The sequence below is a fragment of the Photinus pyralis genome, unplaced genomic scaffold (genome assembly GCF_008802855.1).
Source record: "Photinus pyralis isolate 1611_PpyrPB1 unplaced genomic scaffold, Ppyr1.3 Ppyr1.4_LG5, whole genome shotgun sequence".
In the NCBI taxonomy this organism is placed as follows: domain Eukaryota; kingdom Metazoa; phylum Arthropoda; class Insecta; order Coleoptera; family Lampyridae; genus Photinus; species Photinus pyralis.
Window position 1 is genome coordinate 24,029,684 of NW_022170596.1, and position 16,645 is coordinate 24,046,328.

Below are 16,645 nucleotides of genomic sequence, written 5' to 3' on the forward strand. Positions count from 1 at the left end.
AAACAATCAGTTCAATTTTAACAGTCTTACATTACATTTAATCTTTAATTTAATCTTCGACATACCATTCGGCCACCGGCAAATACCTGGCTCATAAAGTCATAAAGGAAGTGCAAAGCTAGCAAACTACATCAGACACATGCACAATTTTATAAAATTATTAATTTCAATTTTGACAAATAAACTGGTTACCTAGTGATGTACACCATACCACTTCGATCATTTCGATTTATTCTGCTCGTTAATTTCTTAGTGCATATTTATATTGGTTGAATAATTTTAATTTCGATCGCGCAAAAAATGTTATAAGCACGTCGAACGAATCCCTTACCGTTCTCCATACTTAATATACTATTTTCTACAATCGATATCCAAAGTAGGCATTTGCGCTCGTATTTGACAACGCAAACGTCATCTTTTTCGAGGAATGTCACTTTGTCGCTTATAAGCGACAAAATAGAAAAAACGCTCGCTCTCCCAATTATTAACTATAAATCAAATATGCATTGCTCAGAGTATCCAATGACAACGAGTAAATGACATCTTTCATTTGGGCATAAGATTAAAATGATTTGAGTGAAAAATTTAAATTTTTGGAAATATGTGAACTGCTCGATTGTAGAAAAAACCTTGTGTGTAATTCGAGCGCAAATTGATTGTCGATTTCAAGAGATTGCCGCGCTCCTTCGTCGCGCGTCAACTGTCTCTTTCAATCGACAATATATCATTTTGCGCTCTTAATACACAAATAGCTATTTTGGGTTGTACACGAAATTGTTATGTATGCTACATGAACAGAACCAATAAATTACATAAAAATCAAATCTACTTAAAAAATGCGATTAAAATTTTGAATCTATTGGAAGATTCGTTTGCAAAAGCACGGTGGATATTCTCCACCAATAGATGTGATCAATTTTTGATGACACTTAAATTTATCGTTATGTTTGTAGATTATTAACTACCATATTTACAAAGGAAAAACCTACCCCTATCGGTTTTTACTCGAACCACCGTGCAAGGACGGATGAACCACTTCAATCGCGGTGAGCGCGCACTTCGAAATAAGCGCGTATGCTGAGGCATTTGAATACCTGTTATCTATAATTTGTGACGTTTACGCTATAAAGGTCAGTTCGCCTTACCCCTTATCTAATATAACTGGCAAGCGATTGTATATTTAATTTTCATATAAATTGTAAGGTGCTGCGTCATGAAAACAGCAACCCCAAACTTGTAAAGACCCTGAGAACATTGTTTTGGGTGTAATGCTTGCCAAAATCACGTCTTTTGCTCAAGTTATTTCTAAATTGTAAGGTACATGTCTTTCAAAAACACACCAAAACGTCTATTCCCAAATGACACCGTACGTTTCTGATTGTGTTAGCACCATAATAACTTCATTTCCGAAATTCAAGACAAAATATCTGATCTGAATATGCGAAAATCTAAAGAAGTTTGTGAATTCATTGATGTATTGAATGAATTTTTGGACTAATTAAATGCTTCTAATACAGACCTTGATTTAACATGAATACAGAGAGAAAGAATGAAATTGCTAGTCAACATTTTTGTACAATTTTTAGGCATGAGGTGACACAATAATCATGAGTTGCTTGTTTCGTTTTCAAGAAGCATTTCATTTTGTGAAGGAAGTATTCGGTTCACTTTATCAAATTAATTCAAAATTAGTAAACTCTGAGGGAATTATTATTAAAGGCAAATATAATTATCGTAGGTAATTGCACAAGTGCATCAAAATTACCGATAATTTTTTTGAAAGCATGTTGTCTAAAAACTGCATGAGTTTATTTTCATATTTTGGCGAAAGAGCCCGACACCGAAGGTGGAGAGCTCTTTTAACAAAATATGAAAATTACCGAATGCAGTTTTTTACTGACAACCTGCTTGAATAAAAAATTATCAGGTTTATTTTGATGCACGAGTGTAATTTAGGGGAATATTTCCCGAACAAGCATTACTTGTCAAACTGACGTTACCTATACTTATAAATTGTCGGTGTATTGTGAAATTGTCCAAAGGAGTTGCCAGTTGCCATGGATATGGACAGTGCAATTATCGCAGGGCTCTTTCGCTTTCTACAGTGCAATTGTCATATATAATACCATAAGTAGTCGAAGTATTGTCGAATATTTTTGAGGTGCTGTCACGAATGCTAGTTACGCTGATTAATACCACGAGCGCTTGCGCGAGTGGTATTAAAAAGCGTAACTAGCATGAGTGGAACAGCAGCTCAAAAATAATCTACAAATACTTCGACTACGAATGGTATTCGGAGGACTATTCAATGAATCAAAAGAAAAATTAAGCATAATTACCCACGCGAATGTATTTCCATGACAACAATAAACGTCAAAATAAATTACGGAAGTTGCTTTTCATTTTGCTATCGATTCTATTCGAACTTTTGTGCTCCAAGCTAATTCGTTATGAGTGATTAAATTAAAAGATGTGGTGATAAGTCGGTTGTCGAAATTGATTAACAAACTAAGAAGAATTTTCCGGTTAATACGACAAAATTTCGCGACATTTCACTGGTGGAAGTTTGACAAATGTCATTGAATAATCGCATTGAATTGTCGCTGAAATACCACACGTGAAATTATCACTTATAATTGCACAAGAGGTTTGTATTTTACCGAGTAAATTTGGGTTGTTTAGGTAATGAAAATCTGTTGCCTAGCAATTAGACGAGAAAAACTGTCAACTAATAAAAATGCGACACCGCAGGTGGAGCATTTTTAGGTTGACAGTTTTTCGAGTTCAATTGCTAAAAGGCAACAGATTTGAATTGCAACAACACTAATTTACTCGGTTTAAATACAAACCTCGAGTGTAATTCGGCAGGACAATTTAACGAACAAGAAATTCACATAACTAATCAATTACTGACAGACGTCAAACTAGTCATATGGGAAAGGATAATGCGATAATTGGTTCGAAAATGAATAAGTGAAAAAACCACTAGTGCATTTGTCGCTGGAAAAGTTGCAGGTAACTTTTGCCGCTGTCAAAGTGACAATTGCACTGCGGCTTATGCGATTTTTTATACATGAGTTGAATTGTCACTTATAATTGCACAAGAGGTTTGTATTTTACCGAGTAAATTTGGGTTGTTTAGGTAATGAAAATCTGTTGACAGTTTTTCGAGTTCAATTGCTAAAAGGCAACAGATTTGAATTGCAACAACACAAATTTACTCGGTTTAAATACAAACCTCGAGTGTAATTCGGCAGGACAATTTAACGAACAAGAAATTCACATAACTAATCAATTACTGACAGACGTCAAACTAGTCATATGGGAAAGGATAATGCGATAATTGGTTCGGAAATGAATAAGTGAAAAAACCACTAGTGCATTTGTCGCTGGAAAAGTTGCAGGTAACTTTTGCCGCTGTCAAAGTGACAATTTCACTGCGGCTTATGCGATTTTTTATACATGAGTTGAATTGTCATATATAATACCATAAGTAGTCGAAGTATTGTCGAATATTTTTGAGGTGCTGTCACGAATGCTAGTTACGCTGATTAATACCACGAGCGCTTGCGCGAGTGGTATTAAAAAGCGTAACTAGCATGAGTGGAGCAGCAGCTCAAAAATAATCTACAAATACTTCGACTACGAATGGTATTCGGAGGACTATTCAATAAATCAAAAGAAAAATTAAACATAATTACCCACGCGAATGTATTTCCATGACAACAATAAACGTCAAAATAAAATATGGAAGTTGCTTTTCATTTTGCTATTGATTCTATTCGAACTTTTGTGCTCCAAGCTAATTCGTTATGAGTGATTAAATTAAAAGATGTGGTGATAAGACGGTTGTCGAAATTGATTAACAAACTAAGAAGAATGTTCCGGTTAATACGACAAAATTTCGCGTCATTTCACTGGTGGAAGTTTGACAAATGTCATTGAATAATCGCATTGAATTATCGCTGAAATACCACACGTGCAATTATCACTATAATTCGTTCCCATTGGCGCAGCAATTTGAAATCGAGACATTTCACTGGTTGAAATGTGACAAATGTTAGATGAATTGAATAGTCGCTGTAATTGAGCGATAATTGCACACCTCATATGGCATTTATGACATATGAGGGAAATATTCAGTTTAAAACATGAAACTCACAACCGACTTCTAAACACCTGCCGACACCGCCGACGCAATGGATAACATGTGTTTCCAATTTTAGAGACAATTATTATAAAAGCTAATAAAAAAGGCAAATGTGGTTTTTTTAAGAATGAAATTATCAACACACTTCTAAACACCTGTTTAAAATGCAGACGTCGCCGACGCAATGGACAACACATGTGTTTCCAATTTTAGACTCGGATAGATAAGAAGATTTTAATTGTCGTGTATAAATTTTTGATTTGGGAAATGATTGATTGAAACTAACGGCAGTTACATGTGTCGAGGTAAATTTCCAGACACAATATTTGGTCACCCTTCCCGTATTGTCCAAATCCAAAATCATTTTGCATGGTATCCCCATTGTTTAAAATGTAAAAATCAAATTTACTTACTGCATTTTACGCGGTACCTATAATCTGTGCTTGTCAAAGGCCACCCTTAGCTTTCTTGCTTTCGGTACTAGGGACTCTCCTTTGAACCATCTGGAATTTTTGGGGACCATTCCGCACAAGATGCACTTCACTTCGCGTTAACACGATCGAATGATTTGGTCATAAGTTATATTTTTGATGGAGGGGCGGTAACGTGGGTAGGTAGAAATTAATCACCTGATGCGCTTATCTGCACGTGCGGTCACTTTTACCTTTCAATAATTGTTGCCGTACCGAATGAAGTCGTTCCTGATAAGTTATCACATGTCAACTACAATTTTTTAACCGATGATCTAAATGAATTTTCATTCTCATATAGAAAAAGGCAAAATTTGATTTTTCTTATTGTCTACCTTCCAATTGCAGTTTGTCACTGAAGTAACTTTCTTTAGCTTGGTCAAAAATAAACTTTGGCTTCTAATTGTTTTACTCAATATTACCACGCAGTATTTGAGATATATAGCAAATATTAAAAAGGTTCCTTTCTTTCGGAAATTTCACTGAGGAAGGACAGCAAACTGCGTCCGAAATATTTGGATTACCAATTAAAAAAAAAGGAAGTCTGATTTTTGAGCCTACTCACCCTACAAACCGTCACTTCAATAGCAAATATTGTTATTAATTTATAATACCATGTGAGAAGATATGAGGGCGCGTAGGTTTTTCTATATGAAAGCGGCGGTTGTAAAGTATTGGAATGGAGTGTCAAGCAAGTATGGGGAAGAATTTAAGAAGATTTCGAAAGGATTTCTGAGGATTTATAAGGAATATTATCCGATTTCAGGGATTGCCGTGGATCTCCAGGAATTGACGGGGAGTTTAAGCGATTTCAAAGTATTGACGTTGCGGGAAATTCAAATTTTTAAACTAATTTCTGAACATCTTATATTTTGTTATATGTGCCTCAATTATTGAAAACTCAGATATATCAGACCTGACAAAGAGGAGGCACAAACTCAAACTTGCCGTTTCAAGGTATTCAAGAAAAACCAAATTTCTTGTATTCGCATAGCGTATTTGTATGTAATTTTCTATAGTAGCTTGGCAGCTAGTTCAGTGTTCACCTAAGAACCCCATTGAAATAAACCATCTTTAGTTCAGAGTTGCATAACATTCTATGGATATCAGAAACGAACTCATTATTTCATTATTTTAAAAGTAATGACGTAAAAGTGTATTTACACAAAGTTTGAAACTTAATGGTTAACGATGAACCTACGCTGATATTGCTACGCCCAGTTCTGATATTACAAGGGGAGAAAAATTATGTCGAAATTGGCAACACCGTTCGTTGGTACAAACGATTATTTGATATTTGACGTTTGCAGTGGTTTTAAAGCCATTTTCTCCATAATTCTGAGATAATCCAGTGGGAATGTAATTTTGGGAAATTGTCATTTTAGATAGACGTAAAATGTATCATTTTTGCACAGGGCTATTAAGAAAGAACCTGAGGTTACTCGTGGCATACTTTTTGGGCCCTGCAAAGTAAACAAACACATGCACCGCAAATGGGTTTGGTATGATGACCATGTTGCAGAGGATATTACACAGACGATGAGACGGCACACCGGTCACCACATACTCTGTGAATGACCCGCTGTATTCCAACTTTATTCAATTTATCCAGGCTACCATCACCAAAGATGCCAGGATATACCTACTTGCAAATGGGGGCTGAACTTCACGTCCTGCCAGTGCAAAAAAGGTTGCTCTGGGAAGTGCACCTACGGGTTTGAAATGTTCGCTACTATTCACCGCCACGGCAACTCCTGTGAGAATGCTATAGAAACCGTTGATGATGATGAGGGCTTTGGTGAGCCACAGATTCGACTGATGAGACAAACGAAGATTATCTTGAAGTTGTTCAGAATCCGAGTAAGAAAAACAAGTTGTAAATCAGCACATGCATGATGAAAGCGGATTTTTGGTAGTGCAGATCAGTATTTTATTAGCAAAGTTTAAAATTATCGATCTTACGAGTAATCTAACTCAAAATAGACTAGAGCCTGCACATCTACACTACCTCAGAAAGCTTTTAGTGAAAATTTGAAGTCTGTAGCTATTGTAATTGCTGAGATCTCAGTCGGACAGCCAGCCAGTCATAACGAATATAATAACGTATGTTTTTCCAAAAATGCGCTAAAAAGTAAGTGGGTCATTTTACTTGTCTTACACGCATCATTGCGACTTTATATCTCGGTACCTATTAGAAATTCTGTTACCAAAGTTGTAGGAGATTTCAAAATTTGTTAAAACTACTTTAACGGAAATTTGCGTTAAAAGGACATACATGCGAAAAACTAGGTTTTGCCGCTATTTTGACTAGATTTTTTTAGATGGTGGCGCGCGCACAGCTTCGTCAAGGTCAAAAACTTGGATTTAAGATTTAACATTCGGTGACATGTATAAAAAAAACAAAAAAATTGAAACTACCCGAATAATTACGATCTCAAATCACCATATTAGGTGATGATCGCTATGAAATTGAAATATGTGTATACTTCTGCAGTGACTTCCAAGCGCATGTGCATAATATTTAAAACATTCAACATCATAACCACTTGCTTGTCAATAAGATTAAAAAATTATTAGAAAAACCAACATTTTGTTGAAGAATTTCTACGGAAGCGAATTATTCTAAGCGCGAATTTTCCGGGAGCGAATTATCCGGACGCGAAATGTCCGGGAGCCAATTATCCGATCGCGAATTGTCCTGGGAACGAATTTTCCGGGATCGAATCATCCGGTCGCGAATTGTCCTGGGAGCAAGTTGTCCGGGTGGCGTATTTGCATTCTGTACTATTATTCAGAGCAGCTCTGGTCTGATTCGCAGTATACTATGGTTTCACGTTATGCGCAATTTGATAATACATGATATACTGCGATTCAGAACACCGATATGGTTTAGTGCTCGGTTTCGTGTTTGTTTTATTGCTAAAATTAGCGAAGCACTTTTCGCGCCAAACACTGTTAATATCTTCACCCGTTTTTTTTAAATTTCGCTTTAAATCCATGTTCTACTAATTCCAAATATACGATCATTGAAAACTTATTCTCGTGGCACATTTCAACCAATACCTCTTTATAGATCATTTTAGTGCAGTTTGAGAACCTTGATTACACACAAACAACAAAAAATATCTTTTCTTGCAAAGGTAACAATAAAAACACTTTTTGTAAGTGTATGATGTGCTTTATAGAAACCCATTATATACAGTGTTTCAGAACTCTAAAGTTTAAACCATTTCGGTGCTCTGAATCGCAGTACATAATGTATTATCAAATTGCGCATAACGTGAAGCCATAGTATACTGCGAATCAGACCAGAGCTGCTCTGAATAATAGTACAGAATGCCAATACGCGTCCGGGTGCGAATTGTCCGGGAGCGAATTACCCGGGCGAAAATTGTCCGGGAGCAAATTATCATGGCGCGAATTGTCCGCACACCAATCATACAAGACGGTCAAGTTACTCCATTTTCCAATTATTCTCCATTTCCTTTATTTGACATTTATGAGATTCATCTTATACATGAATCTACTATATTTTAGTTCACTAGCCCTTTCTGGTCCAAAATAGCTATTATTATTAATAGGGATACGATGTTTGTAACATTATTCCCGGTGTACTTATTGCAAATAAACATACGTACATATTTCGAAACTGATATGTTGTAAGTGTATTTGATAATATTGATAACATCTATGTACATTATCACATTCTGCGTTAACTATGACCGATGACTCAAGATGTAGAGATGGACGTATCGGGAAAATCTGGACGAATTAACAACCCTAAACACTATACCCACGATTTGATATGTACCCGTACCTACATAATTATAACAAAAAGCTATGGTGCCATTAAGCATTTCGGGAAATGATAAATAATCATCGAAAAAACAATTGTAATCACCGTTTATATCAATCAAGTACTTAGTTTATTGGAAGAATCGCGATTAATGTTATTTACACTCCTGATATCACCAAAAAAGTTAGCTAATATCCGATAAAGGTATTTTTGTAGTATAAAACGGCTTAAATCACAAGATGTTCCAAACATCATTAGTCTCTTCGGATAAAATGACAGCGTTACGATTTCTTACACTATTCCTCTGTTTTAGTACGTTTTGCCACTGGGGTAAGTTTACTTCTCAGATCATGTTTTGTCCTGATATGTGGTAGTGTGAGAGGATATATTCTGTTTCTCGTTTCAAAAATATGGTTCTTTACAGGGTTAAGCCTAAGGATTATAGGAGGACATCCAGGTGAAGTCCCTTCCCAGGTACCTATGTAAATACAATTTCGGTAGACAGTATCGCACGGTGTCGCATACGGGAGGAGTTTTCTATGTTATCTACGCTTCATATATGTACCTTTATTTGTAATCAAAAAATCAGTAATCATGTAACGTCAAGCACGGGACGAAATATTTTCAAGTAGGTATATTGTCCAACAGAGCTTTACCTTTTCTAGTCTATGTTATTTCAATTCACATCCAAAATGAATCAATATGAGCTTATTGCTTCTCTCTGCCAATAAGTATAGAAACTCTAGTTCAAGATCAGAGCCTTCGAATACACCCCGCATCTTTTTTTTAATCAAAAAGTAGGTATTATGAATCACTGGGTAAATGTGCACCGTTTGCGATAATATGTAATACTTATAAGACCTCCCGTATCCGTTACTAAGTTGTGTGAAGATATCAAAGACATTTTAGGTTAGTTTAAGATGGAAGGCCAATTCGATGTTTCTTTGCGGTGGTGTTACATTAACCCCCGTCTACATATTAACAGCAACGCACTGTGTTGGAGAACTAAACGATCAGAATGTAACCTCCCCGATTGATCCCGATGCCATATTCGTCGTGGCCGGGCAAACGGAAATGGAGGTAACAGCAAACAGTATTAGGCGAGACGTCGATAAAATTGTTACACATAGCCGTTACAATGATACGACTGCGTGGAGAATGATATCGCAATGCTGAAGGTAGGTACTTCTTAAACGTAAGGTGGTAGTGGTACAATCTTAGACATTATAGCTGGATAGACAGCTGCCACTAAGTGCAAATTCACCGATTAACTCGATTCAATTAAACACTGATGCTTTAAAGGTCGGCGAGACTTGTGTTGCTTCAGGATGGGGAAGCACGTCGCCGGTGAGATATACAAGGAAGTGGGATTTCATTGACTAATTTCTTCCAGACTTCTGCATTGAGCGACAAATTGATGTTGGTTGATCTACAGATTATTTCCCAGAGTGTGTGCTCGGATAAGTACAATGAATTAAAGATTAAGTTATACCCTGGGATGTTTTGCGCTGGATCGCCTAATGGGGATAAAGATGCTTGCTCGGTATCGTATTCTATATAAGTTAAATAACGGAATCCAGTAAATAGTTTGTAGGGTGATTCCGGAGGGCCACTGGTTTGTCAAGGAAATTTAGTAGGGATTATTTCCAGTGGAAGACAATGCGGAGATATCAGATTTCCTGGTGTATACTCAGATGTTGCGTTCTTCGGAAATTGGATTCAAGGTGCAATGAAGTTAATGGACTAAAAGCATAGTGCGTAAATCAAACACCTATGTATAATGTTAACTCAAAAGCATTCACATTCTTTTATATATCCTTATTAAAGTACTCAGGTATAACTACACTACAAGTTATTTTTATGAAACCTTTTATATTCAACTGTACAAAAAGATTGTTTCGGTAAAAGCCAGATTGTACGAAAGTACATGGCTACTGTATACAGGGTCGATTTTAAAGATGAAATGGAAGCTCTCATACTCAAACCGTTTGAGGTATACAGTGATATTTATTAAGAAGTAGACATAGGGATTTACATGTGTTGTTTTTCCTATGTCTACTTTTAAATGACAAAATTGCTTCTGAAGGGCGCCTAATGTTATGCAACCAAAATAACTCTTAAAACAAATAAAAATTCGGTTGTCATATTAATTAATTTGAATAATGTTGCTTTGTCTTCCGTACTTTTATTTTCGTTCGTGCGCGATGTATTGAATAGATGAAACAGTTGATATTATGAATCAATATGACGCCGATAACAGTTTAGGGAGCGTAAGAGATTTATTTTTTGTGAAGCCAAAGCAACAATAGTTAAATTAATCAAATATAACAGCCAGATTTTATTTTGGTTGTATAAAATTTGGCGCCCTTCAGAAGAGATTTTGTCATTTAAAAGAAGACAGAGGGAAAAACAATACACGTAAATCCATATATCTATCTACTTCTTAATAAATATCACGAAAATTAATACGCTCCCATTTGAAATTATTTCACATATTTTGAGGTTAAAAAGAATCAACGTGTTTTGTCATTCATTTAAGGGACAAAGTGCCACTTTTTCTCCCGGAGGGAGAAAAACGCGACCCGGGACAAAAAGTGACCGTATACGCTGAATTGTCAAACACAATTTAATGATTAATGATTACCTTTATATGTACATTTTTATTCTTGCACCATATTTTACACTTACCTAATATACCGTTTTCCATATATCTTTTTTAATTTGGGGGGCAGGAGGTTTCCTTATACCTTGTTTTTCAGAGTTTTAAACGATCATTTCTATGCCGTAGTTTTAAACTAGAATCTTTAAATAAAACTGACATTTATCGTTATACAATTCACAATTTGACATTACCATTATATTGACCCTACAGTTTTTTTCATTGAAATTGCCGTAGCTGATTACCGGAGTACAAAAACAACGTATATACCACAGAACTAAAGTCCGTCCTCATCCCTTGGGTGCTCCACTACGTTTCAGGCAACAATCTGCACCATCGGTATTAAAACACACCACACTTTAGTCCCTTGGTATATAATACACTATTTTTATATAGTGTGTATTCACAAGTTCTTGAAAGCAGGCGGTAAAAATGGTTTTTGGACATCTCGCAGCCAGCGAATACTTGCTTGAATTAAGACCTCATCATTTTCAGAGACGACCAACCCTATTTTTTAAGACACCCAAAGAATGGAAACTGTTATCGGGTATGCACTACTTACTGTAGATGCTTTGGTCTTACTTGCATGAGGGCGACCCATGTTACCCTAAAATAATCCCTGACAAGTTACTGAGCTGAGCAGTTTGCAACGTTGAAAATACCCCTCAAATCATACCGTTGGTAACAACGCCGCTTTCAACCCTTGTTAAATTTGTGGATATATTTTATTTAAATCTCCATTCCTTCAATTTGAAACTATACCGGGTGATACTTAAATAACTTCAATAGGTCATATCTTTTTGTTAGTGGGTCGAAAAAGAAAATTGTTTCGAAACGCTTTAGTGCGGGAAAATTGCATGTTGAATTAAAAATAAAAGAGCACTACAAAAAAACCAAAAACAGATAAAATCTTTCGGTAGCGCATTGAAGTTCAAGTTCATAAACAACTGTAAAAATCGTTCCACTTTGTAATTTTTCCTACCATTTAAAAGTTTGGGAATAAGCAAACTTTAGTTTCTCGTGTTTGGTGTATGGTTTAAACAACCCGATCAAATTTAATTTAATTTATTATACAAACGATAAAGGGATATTTTAACCATTGTAACTTTCACGAGATGGGTAATTTCCCTTTATCGTCGTGTATAATACAAAACTTTATTTTATAGCAGAAGCCATATAAATCATGGTCCTGATCATGGTAAACCTTCTGGCAATTCGGAATTTAATTTAGTCGTCAAAATGAGCAAACTTGAGTTCTGCCGTCGGAGTCCTTTCCATAGAAACAGTATTTTCATATGTTATGAACGTCATTCTATTTTGTGCTCTGAGTCCCATTTGAAATAGGAATGACAGGTGTCATTAGAACGCATCATATGTTTCACTTTATCTACTCTCACGGTTAAAGAGCGACTTAGCCTACTCGTTCAAACATAAAAATGTCTGCTATCTGATATGAGGGCAACAAGTACCCGATATTAGGCCGCACTTTAGTCCTGTGGTATATGCGCCATTTTTTGTATTCCTGTAATAAGATCCAGCAACTTGAATGTTATCCAAATTTGAAGGAAAAGGCAGACCAGACCACTTTTCCCGCATGTTTCCGGTCACAAAACACAGAACGTCTACACTTATGCCGAAATTAATGCGCAAAAGAAAAGCACACCTGCCTTTCCGTTATCGCTTCTAACGGTGGTAAAGAATACGTGCATTAACTAAATTAGGCGCGATAACGTTTCTTATCTCAAAAGGACCAGATAGAACTTAAATGCATTGGACCAGATGTTTAACACGTAATTCTACATCTTATAATTTAAATACAGAAATTTACACATGGGATAAAATTTAAACAAAGAAATTAAGCTACTAAAATCAAAGCTAAAATGGACAAATAGATACCAAAATAACAAATTTCGACAAAAACAACCAATTCCGCGCTTACTTGTATTAAAATCCTCGATTAAACTAAATTTAGACATTCACACAAACAGAATTGCCCGCCCTTATCTTCGACATTATTCCAACCTAAAGAACCTCCATCTGACCTTGTTTTACACAACATTAAGAAGGTGGTTATACTTGTTAAATAAATAAAACACCTTATAAAATTTATTTTTGGAATCAATATTCTCAAACTTTTCTGTTTTTGGATTTTTGTTATCGACCACGTGTGTTTACGAACGCAGTAAATTAAAGACTCGTGTTATTTGGACAAACCGAGTGCGTGATTTAAAAACTGTTTGTGTATTCAATTTTGTTTTTCTTAATGTTAGCCCGGAAGTTCTACGTGACGTTTCAGTATTTTGTATATGTGTGGGTCATACTGGGCAATCAGGTGGAACACATCAATATTTGTAACATAATTTTAGAAATCCCTGCAGGCTAAACATTGAAGTTGTTCTCACGTGGAAATGCAAAGCTAAACTGAACAATGTTGGATACAATGCTTCTTTAATTGATCTACACTATTTTAACATAGCTTATACTATCTACCAAAATGTACATTTCTTTGACGGATTCATATTAGAACCAATAGGACAATTAAAATCTTTGGAAAAGCTTTTGGAATTAATTATAACTCCATAAATTCTATACATAGATGGGGGATGAGTTCGCACTAACATAGTGGACCTCAACTGTTCCTTTCTTTCTTTTGTACACCACGCATTTGCGTACGAAATCCAAAACATCTGGTTGGGTGTGTAATCTAAATTTGGTAGGCACTTTTCGGGCTCGTTCTTTGCCACCCATTCTTGATACGCATCGTACGCTATTTTCGCACCACCATTGTCAGCAATATTTTCACCTTGAGTTATTATTCCATTCAGCTAAAAGGGCGCGAATAAAAATTGGAAGTTTTCCGTGCGCATTTTACGTGTATTTTTAATTCTTCGGATTTGAATCCGCTATACTGATCGATAATGCACTGGGCCTTTTCCGTGTATGACTTTTCCGTGTCGTAAGTCCACCAGTTTTCCAACTGTCCTTCTTTGCTGATTTGCTTTCCGGTGTCGTCAAAACCGTGTGTTATTTCGTGACCAACGACAAAGCCAATGCCACCGTAATTCATATACTTGGGACGATTGTTCCTAAACATAACCCCTTGTAAGATGGCGGCTGGTATAACTGGAAGAAATTCTGATTATCACTACGTTTGTAATCGATTTACCTATCGCGTTCTCAGTAAAATGGTAAAAAGCGTTAACTTCGTGAGAAACGCTATGGTCCGCCCAATCACTCTTTTTTACGGGTTCTAATAAACTTCTGTACATTTTGTCGGCTGCAAAAGTTTGAATATCCAAGAGATATTGCAAATAGTCTTCGGATGAAGTTAGCTGAAAACGGTAGAAGTTTTACTAGGTAAGATTCTTTAATGTTTACATTTTTGTAATAATCATCAAGCACTGTATCATTCATTAGCTCATGCGGATAAGCAATGTGCATTTCGATATCTTTCGCTTTGTTAAGGGCTGTATTTTTTGTTGCATCATCCATCCAATCTACCCCTTCCAAGATTTGCAAAAACTTCGTGTGCAGATTTGTCACAATTGAAGCGACATTCTTCTTCGCCTCCTCATTGAAATATTTCCTTGCGTACACTGCGGAAACTGCCACCTTCATTCTAAGCACAACTTGAGAAAAAAAAAGTTTTGACATCAAGAACTCACCGTTGCGTTGTAACAGTGACACACTCCCTCCACCTTAAGGATTCGGAACTGGTCCCAAACAGCCTTTGAGCCAAGCGATTGTCGACTTCTTTTATTTTCCTATTTAATGCATGGCCTATAGATGCCACAGCCACGGTGATAGCATAATTGGCTATTACTCTACAATGCACGTCGATGGAGTGTAATATAAAACTACAACACACTTACCTTTTAGGCGTCTTTTCAAGTAATTTCAGCAAATCCCCTAAAGCTTTAGGAAGACCTACGTCGACTAGATCTTGATCCGATAGCTTAACATCGGGAAGCGCAATAAGATTGTTGATGTACTCTAGCCAATCTATACCCGGAAATCTTTGTCGCAATTCTGCAATTGTCATAATGTTAGTAATTGCGGTTATATTTCGAAGATGCTCAGGAGGTACGGAAATCTAAAATGGTCGTTAAAAGCTGCGATAAAACATCAGCAAGGTTACCATCGCCAACTCGATTAGGAACTCAAAAAAATGTTTGAATTCGGCGACGGCATAACTCCTGGACCCGCCGTAAATTTCCGCCAAATCAACAATGTAGTCGTAGTACGCGAACACTACTGTGTTATTAAAACCGTGCATCAGATTTAGCCGATTGACAGGCAACTCGGGTTGGTCGAACTAAAACAGAATAGAATGGCAAGTGAATGATCGCTTGGGGTTACCAACCACGAAAATGTTACGGCTGGAATTTTTAACATTTTGTTCTATGCGCGTATTCATTAAGTGCTTTATAGGTAATCCGTGCTTCCTAAGTTCGTACATCAATTGCTTCCAGTCGAATTCCTCTTCTCTCCACGCTTCCCCATCCACTACCGGCCAACCACCAAGACTTTTAATTAGCGAATGTGCTGTCCGTAATCCATTTCGCTCTATCGTATCGGTATCGGAACAGAGTTGGAAAAGCTTCTTCACCAACTTTGAGGATTTTGGTTCATTTTCGCTCACGGGTTCCATCAAAGCTGCCCCCAGTTGATTGTATACCACATCGGTAATCTCAAACAGTTGACTTATTTCGCTTTGATCGTCTGGTATTACGTGATTTGACAAGTAACCACCGCACGCAAAATTATAAAAATCCTCACAGGGGTGCACTGATTCGTTAATGTATTTTCGTACATCTTCAGAGGTACGCTTGCAACTCTCCGATGCGCAAGTTTCCGTACATCTGGAAAACAAATGTGATGATATTGTCTACTCTCAAAAGTACTCACTTGGCGTTTCGATCATCCACAGGTGCCGCGAACGTGTCAATAACGACTGAGATTGACACAAAAAAAATCACACTAAACACCATTATGAGCTAACGAGCCAAACAACTCATAATCTCCAGATATCTACCAACTGTATATATATACAAAAAAAATTGAGACCGATAACTTCAGAAAGAGGTTAAATCGTTATTACTTCAATGCTTGCGTATCACCAGTGTTTACTAGGAACCTATATGCACGAAGTATAAATGAGTTCATAAAATTGTGTAATGTATGTAAATAAATTACATGGCTCTACTCTGCCACAAACTGAGTTGGATGGAGGGGATTCTTGGAAAAAGGCTGCACGAGGAACACCATCAATATTTACTTGTGTGGTAGCGTTTTGGCTATTGCCCCAAGCGTGATTAATTTACGACCAACGGGCAAATAAAGGTTAGCTAACCTGCTTGGTATAGATTTCGTGGGCCAACATTGAACAAAAACACGGTCGACTGAATTCGAAGGTGAAGAGGACACGGTACAGCAGTGCATTGGCAGTGAAGCGAGAACTCCCAATGTTAATTTCCGATGTGCTTAGAAATAAGTGCGATTTTTTTCCCTATTTTTTATGTTTATTTCGATCGTAATAAGAAAATAGGAGTGTCTATAAGTTATCTGAT

The 16,645-nt window shown here is 36.5% G+C and overlaps 2 protein-coding genes across 3 annotated transcripts; one reads left to right on the forward strand and one right to left on the reverse strand.

Annotated features, from left to right (window-relative positions):
- The first annotated feature begins 8,632 nt into the window (after positions 1-8,632).
- LOC116172130 (trypsin epsilon-like) lies at positions 8,633-10,261 on the forward strand. 2 transcript variants are annotated; one of them, XM_031489278.1, is made up of 6 exons: positions 8,633-8,746; positions 8,841-8,890; positions 9,326-9,594; positions 9,647-9,763; positions 9,810-9,959; positions 10,011-10,261. In XM_031489278.1, exons 3-6 carry the CDS (start codon positions 9,586-9,588, stop codon positions 10,161-10,163), a joined length of 429 nt encoding a protein of 142 aa, XP_031345138.1. In that variant the 5' UTR covers positions 8,633-8,746; positions 8,841-8,890; positions 9,326-9,585; the 3' UTR covers positions 10,164-10,261. The 2 variants fall into 2 exon arrangements, with proteins under 2 accessions (XP_031345138.1, XP_031345139.1); XM_031489279.1 differs by lacking the exons at positions 8,633-8,746; positions 8,841-8,890 and adding an exon at positions 8,904-9,044.
- Positions 10,262-13,504: 3,243 nt separating this feature from the next.
- LOC116172127 (neprilysin-2-like) lies at positions 13,505-16,228 on the reverse strand. The gene is made up of 9 exons (XM_031489273.1): positions 15,984-16,228; positions 15,439-15,937; positions 15,214-15,390; positions 14,948-15,168; positions 14,741-14,899; positions 14,454-14,694; positions 14,242-14,407; positions 13,948-14,198; positions 13,505-13,900 (listed from the first exon to the last, which is right to left on the reverse strand). The coding sequence occupies exons 1-9, from the start codon at positions 16,064-16,066 to the stop codon at positions 13,562-13,564; spliced, it is 2,136 nt and encodes a 711-aa protein (XP_031345133.1). The 5' UTR covers positions 16,067-16,228; the 3' UTR covers positions 13,505-13,561.
- Between the last annotated feature and the right edge of the window lie 417 nt (positions 16,229-16,645).

Bases quoted from the DNA above. Each gene is read 5' to 3' on its own strand.
- LOC116172130 (XM_031489278.1), top strand. The intron at 9,764-9,809 runs GTGAGATATACA...AATTTCTTCCAG, and splicing joins GATGGGGAAGCACGTCGCCG to ACTTCTGCATTGAGCGACAA. The intron at 9,960-10,010 runs GTATCGTATTCT...AATAGTTTGTAG, and splicing joins GGGATAAAGATGCTTGCTCG to GGTGATTCCGGAGGGCCACT.
- LOC116172127 (XM_031489273.1), bottom strand. From the start codon at position 16,066: ATGGTGTTTAGTGTGATTTTTTTTGTGTCAATCTCAGTCGTTATTGAC. The intron at 15,169-15,213 runs GTAACCTTGCTG...CGACCATTTTAG, and splicing joins TCCTAATCGAGTTGGCGATG to ATTTCCGTACCTCCTGAGCA. The intron at 14,900-14,947 runs GTAAGTGTGTTG...CGTGCATTGTAG, and splicing joins CTTGAAAAGACGCCTAAAAG to AGTAATAGCCAATTATGCTA.